This window comes from Oncorhynchus keta, chromosome 1 (assembly GCF_023373465.1).
Source record: "Oncorhynchus keta strain PuntledgeMale-10-30-2019 chromosome 1, Oket_V2, whole genome shotgun sequence".
NCBI lineage: Eukaryota > Metazoa > Chordata > Actinopteri > Salmoniformes > Salmonidae > Oncorhynchus > Oncorhynchus keta.
The window spans coordinates 72,849,809-72,866,685 of NC_068421.1; the positions used below are offsets into that span (position 1 = coordinate 72,849,809).

At 42.2% G+C, this 16,877-nt stretch overlaps 2 protein-coding genes across 2 annotated transcripts in view; both read right to left on the reverse strand.

Moving 5' to 3' along the window:
- The window catches only part of LOC118392918 (BMP/retinoic acid-inducible neural-specific protein 3), a 56,120-nt gene extending 46,288 nt beyond the window's left edge, over window positions 1–9,832 (reverse strand). Inside the window, exons 1-2 of the mRNA XM_035784947.2 lie at window positions 9,183–9,832; window positions 8,575–8,897 (exon numbers count right to left, since the gene is read on the reverse strand). Of these exons, the coding sequence (XP_035640840.1) occupies window positions 8,575–8,843 (269 nt within the window). The 5' untranslated portion in view covers window positions 8,844–8,897; window positions 9,183–9,832. The remainder of the gene's footprint in view (window positions 1–8,574; window positions 8,898–9,182) is intronic.
- uchl5 (ubiquitin carboxyl-terminal hydrolase L5) overlaps window positions 1–16,877 on the reverse strand; it is a 1,000,928-nt gene that overhangs the window by 339,301 nt on the left and 644,750 nt on the right. The window lies entirely within an intron of this gene.

The following is a 16,877-nucleotide window of genomic DNA, read 5'->3' on the forward strand; positions in this document are numbered from 1 at the left end:
GTTCACCAACTACTTCTCTGATAGAGTTCAGTGTGTCAAATCGGAGGGCCTGTTGTCCGGGCCTCTGGCAGTCTCGGAGTGCCACAGGGTTCAATTCCTGGACAGACTCTCCTCTGTATACATCAATGCTGGTGAGTCTCTGACCCACCCATACGCAGACGACACCATTCTGTAGACTTCTGGCCCTTTTTTGGACACTTAACAACCCTCCAGGCGAGCTTCAATGCCATACAACTCTCCTTCCGTGGCCTCCAATTGCTCTTAAATACAAGTAAAACTAAATGCATGCTCTTCAACTGATCGCTGCCCGCCTGCCCAACATCATTACTCTTTGGACGGCTCTGACTTAGGTATTTGTAGTTGTCCACATATTCTTGGTGTCTGGTTAGACTGTAAACTCTTCTTCCAGACTCACATCAAACATCTCCAATCCAAAGTTAAATCTAGAATTGGCTTCCTATTTCGCAACAAAGCATCCTTCACTCATGCTGCCAAACATACCCTCGTAAAACTGACCATCCTACCGATCCTCGACGATGTCATTTACAAAATAGCCTCGAATACCCTACTCAATAAATTGGATGCAGTCTATCACAGTGCCATCCGTTTTGTCACCAAAGCCCCAAATACTACCCACCATTGAGACCTGTACGCTCTCGTTGGCTGGCCCTCGCTTCATACTCGTCGCCAAACCCACTGGCTCCAGGTCATCTACAAGACCCTGCTAGGTAAAGTCCCCCCTTATCTCAGCTCGCTGGTCACCATAGCAGCACCCACCCGTAGCACGCGCTCCATCAGGTATCTCTCTGGTCACCCCCAAAACCAACTCTTCCTTTGGCCGCCTCTCCTTCCAGTTCTCTGCTGCCAATGACTGGAACGAACTACAAAAATCTCAGAAACTGGAAAAACATCTCCCTCACCAGCTGTAAGCACCAGCTGTCAGAGCAGCTCACAGAATACTGCACCTGTACATAGCCCATCTAGAATTTAGCCCAAACAACTACCTCTCCCCCTACTGTATTTATTTATGCTCCTTTGCACCCCATTATTTCGATCTCAACCTTGCACATTCTTCCACTGCAAATCTACCATTCCAGTGTTTTACTTGCTATATTGTATTCACTTCTCCACCATGGCCTTTTCTTTTTTGTTGTTGCCTTTACCTCCCTTATCTTAGCTCATTTGCTCACATTGTATATAGACTTATTTTTCTACTGTATTATTGACTGTTTTTTTACTCCATGTGTAACTCTGTTGTATGTGTCAAACTGCTTTGCGTTATCTTGGCCAGGTCACAATTGTAAATGAGAACTTGTTCTCAACTTGCCTACCTGGTTAATAAATAAATATTTAAAAAATACATTTTGGAAGATGAGCCTCGTCACTGAGATTAAATCCAGTTTGCCAGGACTGTTCAAGGTGAAATCTGATATTTTCTGCCATTAAATAACTCTTGAGGTATTCAATAGGCCTTCCTTCAGACCTTCTTAACTGCAGTTTGTGAAGGTGAGGAGACAGGACACGGAATTGTGTAAGGACTGTGTAAGTTAGTTGTCTGTTTTTTGCTCAGGTTGCTCCGTAGTTTTTATTTTACAACCACTTTAATAACAATGGTGTAAATTGTGCTTTTTTGTCAGTTCCATGCAGAGGGAGGCTGTGCTGAGAGACCTGCCGTGATTCATGAGAGAGGACCCTATCCATTTCTTGAAGATGTAGTGTATTGTTATATACCTCACAACACAACGTTATTATTTCAACCTTCATTCACAACAGATATTTTTCAGAGCTGATCTAATTACACCAGAGATATCCCTGAGCAGCTGTTTAGAGAAAATGACCCTGTAAGTGTTTTGGTTCTGTTTATAGAGCAGCGCCGTTTGCATTCTGAATGTCAGAGAACTCAATAATAACAGTTTATTCATCCCTGGTAGTTATCTAAACTAGCTTGCTAACGTGACTACTCTGTGTGAAGCGGAAGTTTGTTTATTGAGATGATAGCAGTGAGGTCAAATTCAAGTTTCATAAACAACAAAAATCCATATTTGTTTCTGATACCCCCAGGTGTTCTAAATGGAGAATCAAATAGTAAAAACATGAACCATCAAGCCATCTTAAACAATTATGTTAGGGGGGTGAACATCCATAAGCTATACAACTGATAATATCTTCAAATAAAACAGTGGCTGGGTAAGTTTTGAAATGTACTTGTAATGTGTATTTTTTTCAACCCCCCCCCAAAAAAAACTGTTTTAAATACATTTATAATGGTGTTATAAATATGCTTTCATCAGGTGCTCCAGAGATGTTCATGAGGGGATATCCTTTTGCTGGCTTTGAAGAGGAGGGAAGGAGCATGCATGAGTTGACTCTCCACATGTTATGCTCCTATAAAGGAGTCTATGGATTTGCTTCCATAACATTTTATTCCCTATCCACTTGTATACTGCATTAAACTATTGTAAGTTATAGCCTACCACAGGGTTCGCCAATTCTATTCCTAGAGAGCTTCTGTTCAAGTCCTCTCCAGCCCATCACTAACACACATTTGAAGAATCATGCACAGCAAGTTGCTTTCCCAATATCAGAGGCCCTTGGCCTACTGTTAACGATGTGTTTTATATCTGACAGATAGACGCATATGAATACTTGTTTATGAATGATTTGTGTTTTAAATTAATATTTTAAATCATCAATTTCTACTAGATAATTACATAATCTGCTTATTTTGAGGCCAATAATCTAACTGGAAATGTTTGAACAATCTGATCCTGTACATTAACTTGGATCCTAACACATACATACATACATACATACATTTTCAATTAAAGTAGGGGGTTTCAGATGCAAATGAACTAGCCAATATTATAAAAATACATTGTAAATATGGTAATTTAATAAAATTACTTGTTTTACTGTAATTTTAGCCTGCCAAAGCAGGACATTTTAATTAACCATTTCTGTCATTCTTACTCTTCATGTAAATGTCTAATTTTAAGATTCTCACACGTCAATTGAATGACATTTTTCTGTAATTTTACTGTTAATGTTTGGCACCCTGTGGTGCCATGCTTTTGACAGTTACAATATTGTCCTGTAATTTTATAGATATGGCCCATATATTTACAGGGCAATATTGTAAATATACATAAAAATAAAAAAAATCCGTAAAATTACAGAACATTTTCAGATTGAAAAGCCATGTGAAAATCTTGAAATTAGACATTAACAGATTCACTGCTTTGGAAGGCAAATTACAGTAAAAGAGTAATTTCTGATGTAAGTACATTTTATATACAGTAGTTTATTTACTTCTGAAACCCCTAATTTGATTTCTTTATCAAAATATACATTTTCAATATTATGAAATGACTGCTGTAAATATTCAGATTTACCCCAAAATGTGACTGTATTTTTAAAAAAATTGTCAAGTTGATTTACAGCTTAAGACTTAACAGTAATTTCTGATTTAAAGTATGTGTTAAGATAACTGAAACATATTTTAGAAATGTTCCAAATAGCCAATTAAGTGTACATTACTGTATATTTACAGTAAATCTATAAAACAAAAAAAAAGTAATGACAGTGTTTTTATGGAATTACTATAAACATACATTAATGTACCCCTAAAATTGTCTATTTGGAACATTTCTACAATAGGTTTCAGTCATCTTAACACACTTTAAAATCACATGTTTTTTTACTGTAATTTTTGCCTGCTAGAGCAGAGAATGTTAATTAACAGTTTGTCACTTAAATGTAAATGTCTGTAATTATAAGATTTTCAAATGTCATTTGAATCTGCAAACATGTTCTGTCAATGTACAGCTAATGTTTGGCACCTCTGTTGACTTAACATTTTTTTTTTAAATAACAGTGCACAGCTTCTACTGTACAGGCTGTGCTCTTTTACAAGTTGAAATCTTACATTGTGCGTTTCTCTCTCTCAGGGATTAATCTAATGTGACATTGATCCCTCTGAATGTTCAATGTGCACGCCCCATCAGCAACAGAGGAATAGTTTCGAATTTTTAGAACAAGGAAGAAATATCCTTTTGATTGCAACGACCTCAAAGTCACCATACATGACGTTGAAGTAAACAGCCCCTATGCCAGCTTCAAGTCAATAGCCAGCTTCACATTCAAAGGAGCACAGATCAACTTTCCTAATTGAGCTGCTTAATTTGTGTGATAGAGAGCAAGAGACGGCAAACAAGAGAAAAGGGAAAAGTGAGATGGAGAACAGCTATGATCCTCTCTGAATAATGATCCCAATAGTGAACATGCCACAAACACCAGCAAAAAGGATCAAACACTCACCAGAGAATGATTTACTTGGTATGGTTCACGTAAACAATGTGATATGGATTCAGCATCATGGATTTAGGATAGAATTGCATGTAATAGTCACTGTAGCGTATCGCTATATCTCCAGGATGAGGAGCTAATTTTCATCACACAAAAGGGTCATTAAGGTATTACCCTCTCCCTAGTCCCGATCCCAGCTATAGGTCTTTAGCCTGGGCCACAAAATGAGGCTACTGTCACATAATGGAGGGAGCCTAACATATGTGGATTTAGTACCTGGCCTCTCTCCTTACCAGAGGCAGGTGTGAATGTAATCACCTTCACTGTAAACAGCCATCATATGGCCTGGTTTATAATCTATGGTGTTTGGCAGAGCGGGGTGGAGCTACACACCATGTTCACTGTCGATCCTCATTGTGTCTCTATTGTCACAACAAAGTAGACGAGCCAGGATCTCACATTCTGCGCAAGGACACATTACTGTAGCAGTGCCTGGAATATCTCACACATAGTGCATTCGGGAAGTATTCAGACCCCTTGACTTTTTCCACATTTTGGTACATTACAGCCTTCTTTGAAAAAAGAAAATCCCTCAAGCTACACAATACCCCATAATGAAATTTTACAACATTTACATGAAATAAGAAATATTACATTTACATAAGTATTAAGACCCTTTACTCAGTACTTTGTTGAAATACCTTAGGCAGTGATTCAGCATTGAGTCTTGGGTATGATGCTACAAGATTGGCACACCTGTATTTGGGGAGTTTCTCCCATTTTTCTCTGCAGAACCTCTCAAGCTCTGTTAGGTTGGATGGGGAGCGGAGCGGAGCTGCACAGCTATTGTCACGTCTCTCCAGAGATGTTTGATCAGGTTCAAGCCACTCCTGCGTTGTATTGGCTGTGTACTTAGAGGCATCATTCCATTGGAAGGTGAACCTTCACCCCAGTCTGAGGTCCTGAGCACTCTAGAGCAGGTTTTTATCAAGAACCTCTCTGCATTTTGCAGCGTTCATCTTTCCCTATCCTGACTAGTCTCCTGCCACTGAAAAACATCCCCGCAGCATGATGCTGCCAACACCATGCTTCACTGTAGAGATGGTGCCAGGTTTCCTCCAGACGTGGCACTTGGCATTCAGGCCAAATAGTTAAATCTTGGTTTCATCAGACCAGAGAATCTTGGTCTGAGAGTCCTTTTGGCAAACTCCAAGTGGGCTGTCATGTGCCTTTTACAGAGGACTGGCTTCCGTCTGGCCACTTTACCTTAAAGTGCTGTTTGGTGGAGTACTGCAGAGATGGTTGTCCTTCTGGAAGGTTCTCCCATCTCCACAGAGGAACTCTGGCATTCAGTCATCTCCCTGACCAAGGTCCTTCTCCCCTGATTACTCATTTTGGCCAGGTGGCCAGCTCTTGGAAGAGTCTTGGTTGCTCCAAACTTCCATTTAAGAAGAATGGACACCACTGTGTCCTTGGGGACTTTCAATGCTGCAGAAATGTTTTCGTACCCTTCCCCAGATCTGTACCTTGAAATATCCCTGTCTTGGTTAGCTACAGTCTTGGAGAGCTACAGACAATTCCTTCGACCTCGGCTTGGTTTTTGCTCTGACATGCACTGCCAACTGTGGGACCTTATATAGACAGGAGTGTGCCTCTCCAAATCATGTCCAATCAATTGAATTTACCATAGGTGGACTCCAATCAAGCTGTATAAATATCTCAAGGATGATCAATGGAAAAATGAGTCACCGGAGCTCAAAAGGGTATTTTTGTAAACATTTTGAAAAATCTGTTTATGCTTTGTCATTGTGGGTTATTGTGTGTAGATTGATGAGGAACAAAAAACGATTCCATCCATTTGAGAATAAGGCTGTAACGCAATACAATGTGGAAAAAGTCAAAGGGTCTGAATACTTAATATGAGCCAGTTTGCTACAGGTGGAAAATAATCCAGAAGCAACATGAAACGTAAATTATGTGGATTCGAATTAATAGATTTTTTTTGTAGGGTTGATAAATGTTTTGTTAGTGCAAATCAAGTCTGACAGTTTAAAGTGGAAATTAAAACCTTTAGAAGCCTTTTTAAACCTTGAATACACTACAAGTTTGCAGTTCTCAGCAACAAAGAGTGATCAAATGAAGATCCTACATCTGTATAGCTTACTCACACACACGCAAGACTGTGCACATAAGCACACACAGCTATCAACACTCCTCACCTCTTCACTAGGCTGCCCCTGAGAGTTCTGTCACCACCGACACACAGCATAGGCTCTGGAACAGACGTTACCATGGACCTCTGCTTCACACACACAGTCGCTATGGCAGAGGTGACACCACGGACCTCTGCCCCATATAACTCCCCCATCACACACTTGTCAGGAACCATAAGCCCTGTGCTCTACGAGCTCCTCGTCACGACTCCCTGAGATACAGGGACACGCTACTGTAACTGTCCTGAGGCATCACTCAACCTTTGGCTGGGGCAGAAAAGAGGTTATGCAGAGTCTATATCTTAACCATTTGAAGCAGTTTATGTTCTATGTAACTGGAAAATGGATTTGTGAGGCTACGGGAAATTATTTCCCTCTTGGAGGACTATTCTATAGGCAATGAAAACTGTCTGCCTTTCGATGGCTCTGAAAATAAACCAGCGGCATGCAGTTACAGTTACCAGCCATTGAACGACACTATTGTATGATTCAATCTTGTAGGCGTTGATCAAGATGCCTCTCCAGAACAAACATGTTTCTGTCGGTGGCGAACCGTGGCTATTGGACCTAGACCTATTCCAAAACATTGTATCAAACTCAAAAATCGAGACAAAGAGTCATAACGTCACTATATGCACCCAACATTATATATAGCTCTAATGCAGATGAAGCAATGCTTTTGATGACATCATTAATTAATCAAACAGGGCTGCAACTTTCACAGAGACATAACAGTACCAGCACAGAATAATGCGACCCGCAACAGCCACACTGCGCACCCAATTTATGGTAGCCAAAATTTGATTGGTTGATTCCACTGTCAATCCAGAATTCTGCTCTAATGCAGTTGAATGGCAAGGGTATTTAGGGATTTGTTTATCTGGCAAGCGTTACCCTGGTGCTTGGAGTTTAAACCGGATGAAAAGTGATTGCACTCGTTTTGGATCCGGGCTGCCTCCAGGGTGTGAGCCAGGTGCCTTGCTCTGGCCGACAGCAAAGTCAGCTCAAAACAAATGTGACGTAATTAAGCATGTATGATGAGTAGGATTCTGTGTTTTCACATGAAAAGTGAATGCTTTTGATAAAAATGCTTTACATGCGTTGCCAATGAAAACGAGTGAAAATTCGAACATTTATTTTTATGGCACAACATAACAGCTCAAAATAACTATTGCTTGCACAGGAGAAGGGAGAGCTTATCTTACATATCACAGTCCTTAATAAGGGATCACATTGACGGAGGTGTTGAAATTCTAAGATACTATTGCCCTTTCTCTTCCAGAGTCAGCAGGTGTAGCTCTGTGCTGAGAGTCACCAGCAGGGGGGAGTAAGGCACAGAGAGAGAGACCTAAACACTTTCACAGTCCTCTTGACTCCCTTTCCCTGGTCCTGACTGAACAGGTCACTGGAGCACTAAGAGAGCGAGAGAGAGAGAGCGAGAGAGAGAGCAGCGTTACATTCCCCATCTGTGCCTGGCCGTGTCACCTCAGCCAGCAGCCAAACGCCACTGTGTCAGTCAGGACCCTTTAGCTGGTATCATCCACTATGCTGTTCCAGCAATCCCATGCCGACAACATCACACATGCCGACAACATCACACAAACACACCAGGGACACACATACGCCTTGCACGAAAATTGAAAAATCGCAATAAACACAATAGGTATGGACAGGTGACAAAGACAGCACTCACTACAGCAAACAACCCCCAGTATTCATCCACCTGACCTTACCAGCAGTCAGTGCAGTATATGTTATTGATGAAGAACACTGGTTGTGAGCTGCGATATATGCGGCCACTCTGCCAGACTTTGCAAACTGCCTCGTCCTCCCTGTTCTTTTGAAACTAGAAATGCCAGCTGTAAGGCTAAACCCCTCTGCTTCGCAACACACACTCACTGGCAATCTCACCTGTATCCATGTCACCTGTACAGGTATCTCTAAACCATAATGTTGATCTTACTCTGAACCTTGCTACTCAACAAACTTTCGATGATCTCAACAGTCTCGCTAAACCCTGCAGGCATCTTTACTTAAGTCATGCAGACAGACTCACCTGTATATCTTGTACTTGGTGGTGAATCCTTGCTGGTAGCGCTCCGTAAAGTCAGAAAACTCCCGGGAGTGATGAAAGGGCCCTTTGTCAGACAGGAGCCAGGCGAAGGGCCCCGTGGTGTCGCTGGAGCCCCCTGCAGACACCCCAGCTCCTGCCCCGGCCTTGCTGGCTGCCGCCCCTACCACCCAGCACTGTAGGAGGCTTAGAACTGTACACTCCCATAGAACCATCAGAGCCACCCGTCTAATAGTGATACACCGGCCGCTCATGCTTCCCCCGCACCCGACGACTCCTCATTCTCCCCAAACTTCTCTCCCCTTGTCCTGAACGATAGGAGGGAGAAAGACAGGATGATTATATGTTAGAGAAGGGATGAGTGTGTGAGTTTTATAATGAGAGTAATAACCAGAGGCTAACATGTCACCACAGTGTGTGTGTGTGTGTGTGTGTGTGTGTGTGTGTGTGTATACGTTTTCCAATCAATAAACAACCAAATTAATATGATAATGTAAATAGTATTTTAAAACACAGGGGTCAAATTGTCTACAATTAACAGGCTATTTTATTTTTACACATTCGTGGTAGAACATAGTAGAAAATCATTTTACCTGATTCTGCGAACGGTGTGGTACAAAGCTTATCGGTGAAGTTATTGTTACAATTACGCCCCAGCGGATCTTCTGAGTGGACCGCAAAGTTGTGATCAGCACAATGCATGAGAACTCGCATGGGATCGAGACCCACCTGGATAAACCTCCGTTTACCGCGTCAGACGATCATACGCTATAAAACACCGCCACAGGAAGTAAAAAAAATAGTGACTGAGCGACATCCACCTGAATGGCTGGAGCTCCTTTTTACCGCATCATACCTCCAGTGGGTCGGCTACACTCGATTATGTAAAATCCAAAGGAAGGAGAAGGCAACAGCGCACCCGACAGAGACGAACAAGGGCGCGCTGCTCATTCAGCTGGAGGAAAATCAATTGCCACCTTCCAGGTGAATTTTCTGTTGTTTTTTTCCGAGGGAAAATACGTTGTTTATGATGTTCCTTAGAAGAAAAAACACAATGGATAAATAGGTGGTTGCTTTCCCCTCAACGCCAAAAAAAGCCAAATTATCCACTTTTCTAACTGAGACGCACTTGGAGCACTACGCACTCGAGTGCGATGCTCTCTTGTACTCCAGTCAGTGTGGTGGCATGTATCAGAATGATATTCGCTGGTTTGCTCTCGAGCACGGTTAAAATGTCAGATGTATTCCCAAACCGAGCCCACCCCACTCCCCATTGGCTGAATGGAGATAAGAGAGGCAGGGTTTAGGTCTGGCTGTATAATGGCACGGATGGTCAAGAGTTTAGAGTTTAGGCTCTTTACTTCTGTCAGAATAAATCAGGGGCCATTTGTCGAATACAAATATTTGAGAGGCACAACATCTGACTATAGGCTACACATCTTATATCGGCTAAATGTTTGTCGTAGGTTATTGGGCTGTGCTGATTGTAATGTTGTCTCAGCACTTGAAAGCTTGAAAGACACCATTCGTTAATTATACAAAAGATGTGGAGTTTCAGATCCAGGTTGAAGGGAGGAAAATACCTTGCAGGACAAAAATATGACATAACAAAAAAACAATTTGGCTCAGGCCATTAAAGTTACATGACAAAAATGGACAAATATATATATTTTTTAAATGTATTAATTTCGCAGACGTTCTTATACAGAGAGGTTTACAGTAGGGAGTGCATTCAGTAGTGAGGGCTTCCAAGACGGTCTTGTGATCTGTGGTGACTTGTGAGACAGGTGTCATTTCCGGTCACAACTTGTAGACTTGTTTATGTGCTGCTGTGAAGTTTGTTGCTAACCTTACTTTACTACCTGCCAACTTTACGATTGTTTTACTTTTTAATTACCGTTTTTATATATATATATATTTTTCCCTCGCTCAACTTTTCATTCAACTTCTTCACCCCAGACACTTTATCTGGTCGTGGTTTGTCAGGACCTCCACCAGCCGATGCGAAGTAGTAACATTAACATTATGCCTTCTAATTGCAGTCGTTGTACTCATAATATAAAGGAGAACGATCACTTTATGGCGAGGATAGCTGTGCTGCAAGCCCAGTTTCAGACGCAATCGTTAGGCAAGGGTAATTCAAGTGTAGGAAAGGATGAAACAGCCTCTGTGGCACGAATAAGTACAGATAGTAGTATAAATCGCCTCGCACAGTCACCACAGCAGGACAATTTTATCATGGCTTCTGGAAGGAAATGCTGTAGGAATGCTCAACCAGTGTCGCTCATTCAGCCGACAAACTTTCAACCGGTTCTCCCCACTAAGCAATGGGTCGGAGTCAGAGGCTGAGCCTTCTCTGGTCTCTTTTCCTCCCGTTATGGGGCCTGAGACACCGAAGCCTCCCACCATTAGCTCTGACAAATTGAAAACCCTGGTCATTGGCGACTCCATTACCCGCAGTATTACACTTAAAACAAATCATCCAGCGATCATACACTGTTTACCAGGGGGCAGGGCTGCCGACGTTAAGGCTAATCTGAAGATGGTGCTGGCTAAAGCTAAAACTGGCGAGTGTAGAGGGTATAAGGATATTGTTATCCACGTCAGCACCAACGATGTTAGGATGAAACAGTCAGAGGTCAACACGCGCAACATAGCTTCAGCGTGTAAATCAGCTTGAAAGATGTGTCGGCATCAAGTAATTGTCTCTGGCCCCCTCCCAGTTAGGAGGAGTGATGAGCTCTACAGTAGAGTCTCACAATTCAATCGCTGGTTGAAAACTGTTTTATGCCCCTCCCAAAAGATAGAATTTGTAGATAATTGGTCCTCTTTCTTGGACTCATCCACAAACAGGACCAAGCCTGGCATGTTGAGGAGTGACGGACTCCATCCTAGCTGGAGGGGTGCTCTCATCTTATCTACGATCATAGACAGGACTCTAACTCCCCTAGCTCCACAATGAGATAGGGTGCAGGCCAGGCAGCAGGCTGTTAGCCAGCCTGCCAGCTTAGTGGAGTCTGCCACTAGCACAGTCAGTGTAGTCAGCTCAGCTATCCCCATTGAGACCGTATCTGTGCCTCGATCTAGGTTAGGCAAAAATTAACATGGCGGTGTTCGCAATCTCACTGGAACAAAGACCTCTTCCATTCCTGTCATTATTGAAAGAGATAGTGCTATCTCACATCTCAAAATAGGGCTACTTAATGTTAGATCCCTCACTTCCAAGGCAGTTATAGTCAATGAACTAATCACTGATCATAATCTTGATGTGATTGGCCTGACTGAAACATGGCTTAAGCCTGATGATTTTACTATGTTAAATGAGGCCTCACCTCCTGGTTACACTACTGACCATATCCCCTGCACATCCCGCAAAGGCGGAGGTGTTGCTAACATTTAAGATAACAAATTTCAGTTTGTAAACTGCGTTTTTGTCTTTTGAGCTTCTAGTCATGAAATCTATGCAGCCTACTCAATCACTTTTTATAGCTGCTGTTTACGGGCCTCCCGGGCCATATACAGCGTTCCTCAATGTGTACCTACTCACTATCACAGTCATAGTCTGGACCTAGTTCTGGCCCGTGGAATAAATGTTGTGGATCTTAATGTTTTTCCTCATAATCCTGGACCACCATTTTATTACGTTTGTAATCGCAACAAATAACCTGCTCAGACCCCAACTAAGGATCATCAAAAGCTGTGCTATAAATTCCCGGACAACCCAAAGATTCCCAGATGCCCTTCCAGACTCCTTCCACCGACCCAAGGATGTCAGAGTACTAAAATCAGTTCACCACCATGAATGTCTTTGACGAAAAGATCATGATCATTAGAAAGCAAATTACGGACTACTCTTTAAATCTGCGTATTCCTCCAAAGCTTAGTTGTCCTGAGTCTGCACAACTCTGCCAGGACCTAGGATCAAGGGAGACACTCAAGTTTTTTTAATACTCTATCTCTTAGCCTCCAAACCTTCAAGCTGCATACTGGACCCTATTCCAACTAAACTACTGAAAGAGCTGCTACCTGCCTTCCTATTTTGAACATAATAAACGGTTCTCTATCCACCGGATGTGTACCAAACTTACTAAAAGTGGCAGTAATAAAGCCTCTCTTGAAAACGCCAAAACCTTGACCCAGATAATATAAAAAACTATCAGCCTATATCGAATCTCCCATTCCTCTCTAAATTTTTTGAAAAAGCTGTTGCTCAGCAACTCACTGCCTTCCTGAAGTCAAACAATGTATACGAAACGCTTCAGTCTGGTTTTAGACCCCATCATAGCACTGAGACTGCACTTGTGAATGTGGTAAATTACCTGTTCATGGTGTCAGACCGAGGATCTGCATCTGTCCTCATGCTCCTAGACCTTAGTGCTGCTTTTGAGACCATCGATCACTACATTCTTTTGGAGAGATTGGAAGCCCAAATCCAAGTCTACATGAACAAGTTCTGGCCTGGTTTAGATCTTATATGTCGGAAAGATATCAGTTTGTCTCTGTAGATGGTTTGTCCTCTGACAAATCAACTGTACATTTCGGTGTTCCTCAAGGCTCTGTTTTAGGACCACTATTGTTTTCACTATATATTTTACCTCTTGGTGATGTCATTCAGAAACATAATGTTAACTTTTACTGCTATGCGGATGACACACAGCTGTACTTTTCGATGAAACATGGTGAAGCCCCAAAATTGCCCTCCCTGGAAGCTTGTGTTTCAGACATAAGAAAGTGGATGGAGGCAAATGTTCTACTTTTAAACTCGGACAAAACAGAGATCTTCTGTTGAATCTGACAAGTAATCTTGATGGTTGTACAGTCGTCTCAAATAAAACTGTGAAGGACCTCAGCGTTACTCTGGACCCGTATCTCTCTTTTGACAAACATTTTCCATCTGCGTAACATTGCAAATATCAGAAATTTTCTGTCCAAAATTTATGCAGAAAAATCAATCCATGCTTTTGCCACTTCTAGGTTAGACTACTGCAATGCTCTACTTTCCGGCTCCCCGGATAAAGCACTAAATACACTTCAGTTAGTGCTAAACACGGCTGCTAGAATCTTGACTAGAACCAAAAAAATGTGATCATATTACTCCAGTGCTAGCCTCTCTACACTGGCTTCCTGTTACGTCAAGGGCTGATTTCAAGGTTTTACTGCTAACCTACAAAGTATTAAATGGGCTTGCTGCTACCTATCTTTCCGATGTGGTCCTGCCGTACATACCTACACGTACGCTATGGTCACAAGACGCAGGCCTCCTTACTGTCCCTAGAATTTCTAAGCAAACAGCTGAAGGCAGGGCTTTCTCCTATAGAGTGGGTATCTTTAGAATGGGTGAGGTGGCGATGACAGGACTGGCTTCCTCTCTCACATCAAAACATAACTACAGATGGATAGAGAGAGAGCATGCCTTGTTATCTTTTTATTCTGACATGGTCAGTCACTCTGGGACTACTACATCTCTGTCTGTATTTCAATGTAAAGCATCTCTTTTAATAATACTTCCTGTTGACCCGACCAAGTGACATCTCACCTATGATCATGCTGTGCCCCCTGTGTCAGCCAGTTCAGATGCAGGAGGGGTTCACCAAAACAGCTGGTATAACCTAGAGGATTTAGGCAGAAGGGGGAGAGGGATGAAGTGAAGAAGAGAGACTGTTATTGTGTGTGTGTGGTCTCACCTGTTGTCCACACTAAGTGGCTACAGAGTACTTTATGCTGAAAAACAGACAAGAAGACAAACAATAGAAGATACTGTATGTGACGCAGACACCTATCGGAGTGTACCTGAAACATGGTGAGACACATAGCTACCGCTTACCGTGCAGTATCAGAGAGAGGAGTCTTTGACCATTTCTAGGGCCTTTCTTTGACACCGCCTGGTATAGAGGTCCTGGATGGCAGGGAGCTCGGCCCAGTGATGTTCTGGATCGTACGCACTACCCGCTGTAGCGCCTTGCTGTCGGATGCCAAGCAGTTGCCATTCCAAGCGGTGATGCAGCCAGTCAAGATGCTCTCAATGGTGCAGCTGTGGAACTGTTTCAGGATCTGATGACCCATGCCAAATCTTTTCAGCCTCCTGAGGGGAAAGAGGCATTGTCGTGCACTCTTCACAACTGTGTTGGTGTGTTTGTACCATGATAGATCCCTAGTGATGTGGACACCGAGGAAATTGAAGCTCTCGACCCGCTCCACTACAGCCCTCAGTTTACTGTAGTCCACGATCAGCTCCTTTGTCTTGCTGACATTGAAGGAGAGGTTGTTGTCCTGGCCATAGCAGTGGGAAGTAGGGGTGCTAATCCTGAAAAATCTGAATTAAAACAAAATACATATAATTATTTTCTTTACAAAAGTAATGAACCTGGCCTTTACTAGTCCTGTATTAGCGGACTGATATAGCCGCCTGTAGCATGGGCAAAACATTTGTTTTACCCTCTGTTTAACCAATTTGAAAATAGTGCATTTTATACGTTACAAACGTGCACGGACCATGGACCAAAATCAATCCATTCGAATTTTTGGGACCGTTCTCCATGGATTCGTCTAGCCTCTCCCTTAGCCCTATGATGATGAGGACGGTGAGCAGAGGAAGAGGAAGATTGATGATGATAGTTCTTCATGGTTGATAACATCATCACACCACTTTGGTATATCTACAGGCCTATGTTATTCACACCTAATTTGAAAGATAATCCAGGTCTCAGACAGTAATCTACCTCTGCTATTCCTTTGAATTGATGCGTTTGACACTGAGCATGTCACACGGAGGTAGAGCAAAAGGGAAAGGTATATAATGCATTCCTGCAGACGATCAAAAGAAGATTGCATTAGAAAACCAACACTATTGAGTCATGATGAGATATGTTTGCTGTGCTGTTCATAGAAGAGTTGAAATCGAAAGACTGAGTCGATTCCCCACCATGTCATCAGCTCTCAGGAGGTTGAGCTCAAGGAAACATAATTCTAACTCTTAAAGCTGTGCCTTCTATCCAATCCTCTGTAATGAGAGTAAAGACTTCAGATAGACCTTAAACAATCATAGGGAGTCATCTCCCTAAAATGGTGCCGGAGCAGAAGGCAGACGTTTTACGTTCACGCAACCGATTGTTTTTTTGTTTGTTTATCTGCGTTGTTTGTAACTTATTTTTGGAAGTTAGGGAAACTTAAATCAGTTTGACCAAATTTCGATCAGCATGTTAAATGTGCAACCAGAAAGAAAATAACTCTGGACCACCTATACTCCACACACAGAGATGCATACAAAGCTCTCCCTCTCCCTCTATTTGGCAAATCTGACCATAATTCCATCCTCCTGATTCCTGCTTACAAGCAAAAATTAAAGCAGGAAGCACCAGTGACTAGATCAATAAAAAAATGGTCAGATGCTAATCTACAGGACTGTTTTGGTAGCACAGACTGGAATATGTTCCGAGATTCCTCCAATGGCAATGAGGAGTACACCACATACAGTGGGGAGAACAAGTATTTGATAACATTAATTATTTAATCAGACAATGTGATTTTCAGAATTTTTGTTTTAGATTCCGTCTCTCACAGTTGAAGTGTACCTATTATTATTATTATTATTATTATTATTATTATTATTATTTTTTAATTTTACCTTTATTTAACCAGGCAAGTCAGTTAAGAACAGATTCTTATTTTCAATGACGGCCTGGGAACAGTGGGTTAACTGCCTGTTCAAGGGCAGAACAACAGATTTGTACCTTGTCAGCTCGTGGGTTTGAACTCGCAACCTTCCGGTTACTAGTCCAACGCTCTAACCACTAGACCTCTACATGCTTTGTAAGTAGGAAAACCTGCAAAATCGGCAGTGTGTCAAATACTTGTTCTCCCCACTGTATATCATTGGTTTCATCAATAAGTGCATCGATGACGCAGTCCCCACAGTGACCCAACCAGAAGCCATGGATTACAGGCAGCATCTGCACTGAGCTAAAGACTAGAGCTGCCGCTTTTAAGGAGCGGAATTCTAACCCGGAAGCTTAAAAGATATAAACTACTAAACTACTTCTATGCTCGCTTCGAGGCAAAGGGCCAGACGGATTAACAGGATGTGTACTCCGAGCATGCGCTGACCAACTAGCAAGTGTCTTCACTGACAATTTCAAACTCTCCCTGTCCGAGTCTGTAATACCAACATGTTTTAAGCAGACCACCATAGTGACTGTGCCCAAGAACACTAAGGTAACCTGCCTAAATGACTACTGACTCATAGCACTCACATTTGTAGCCATGAAGTGCTTTGAAAAGCTGGTCATGGC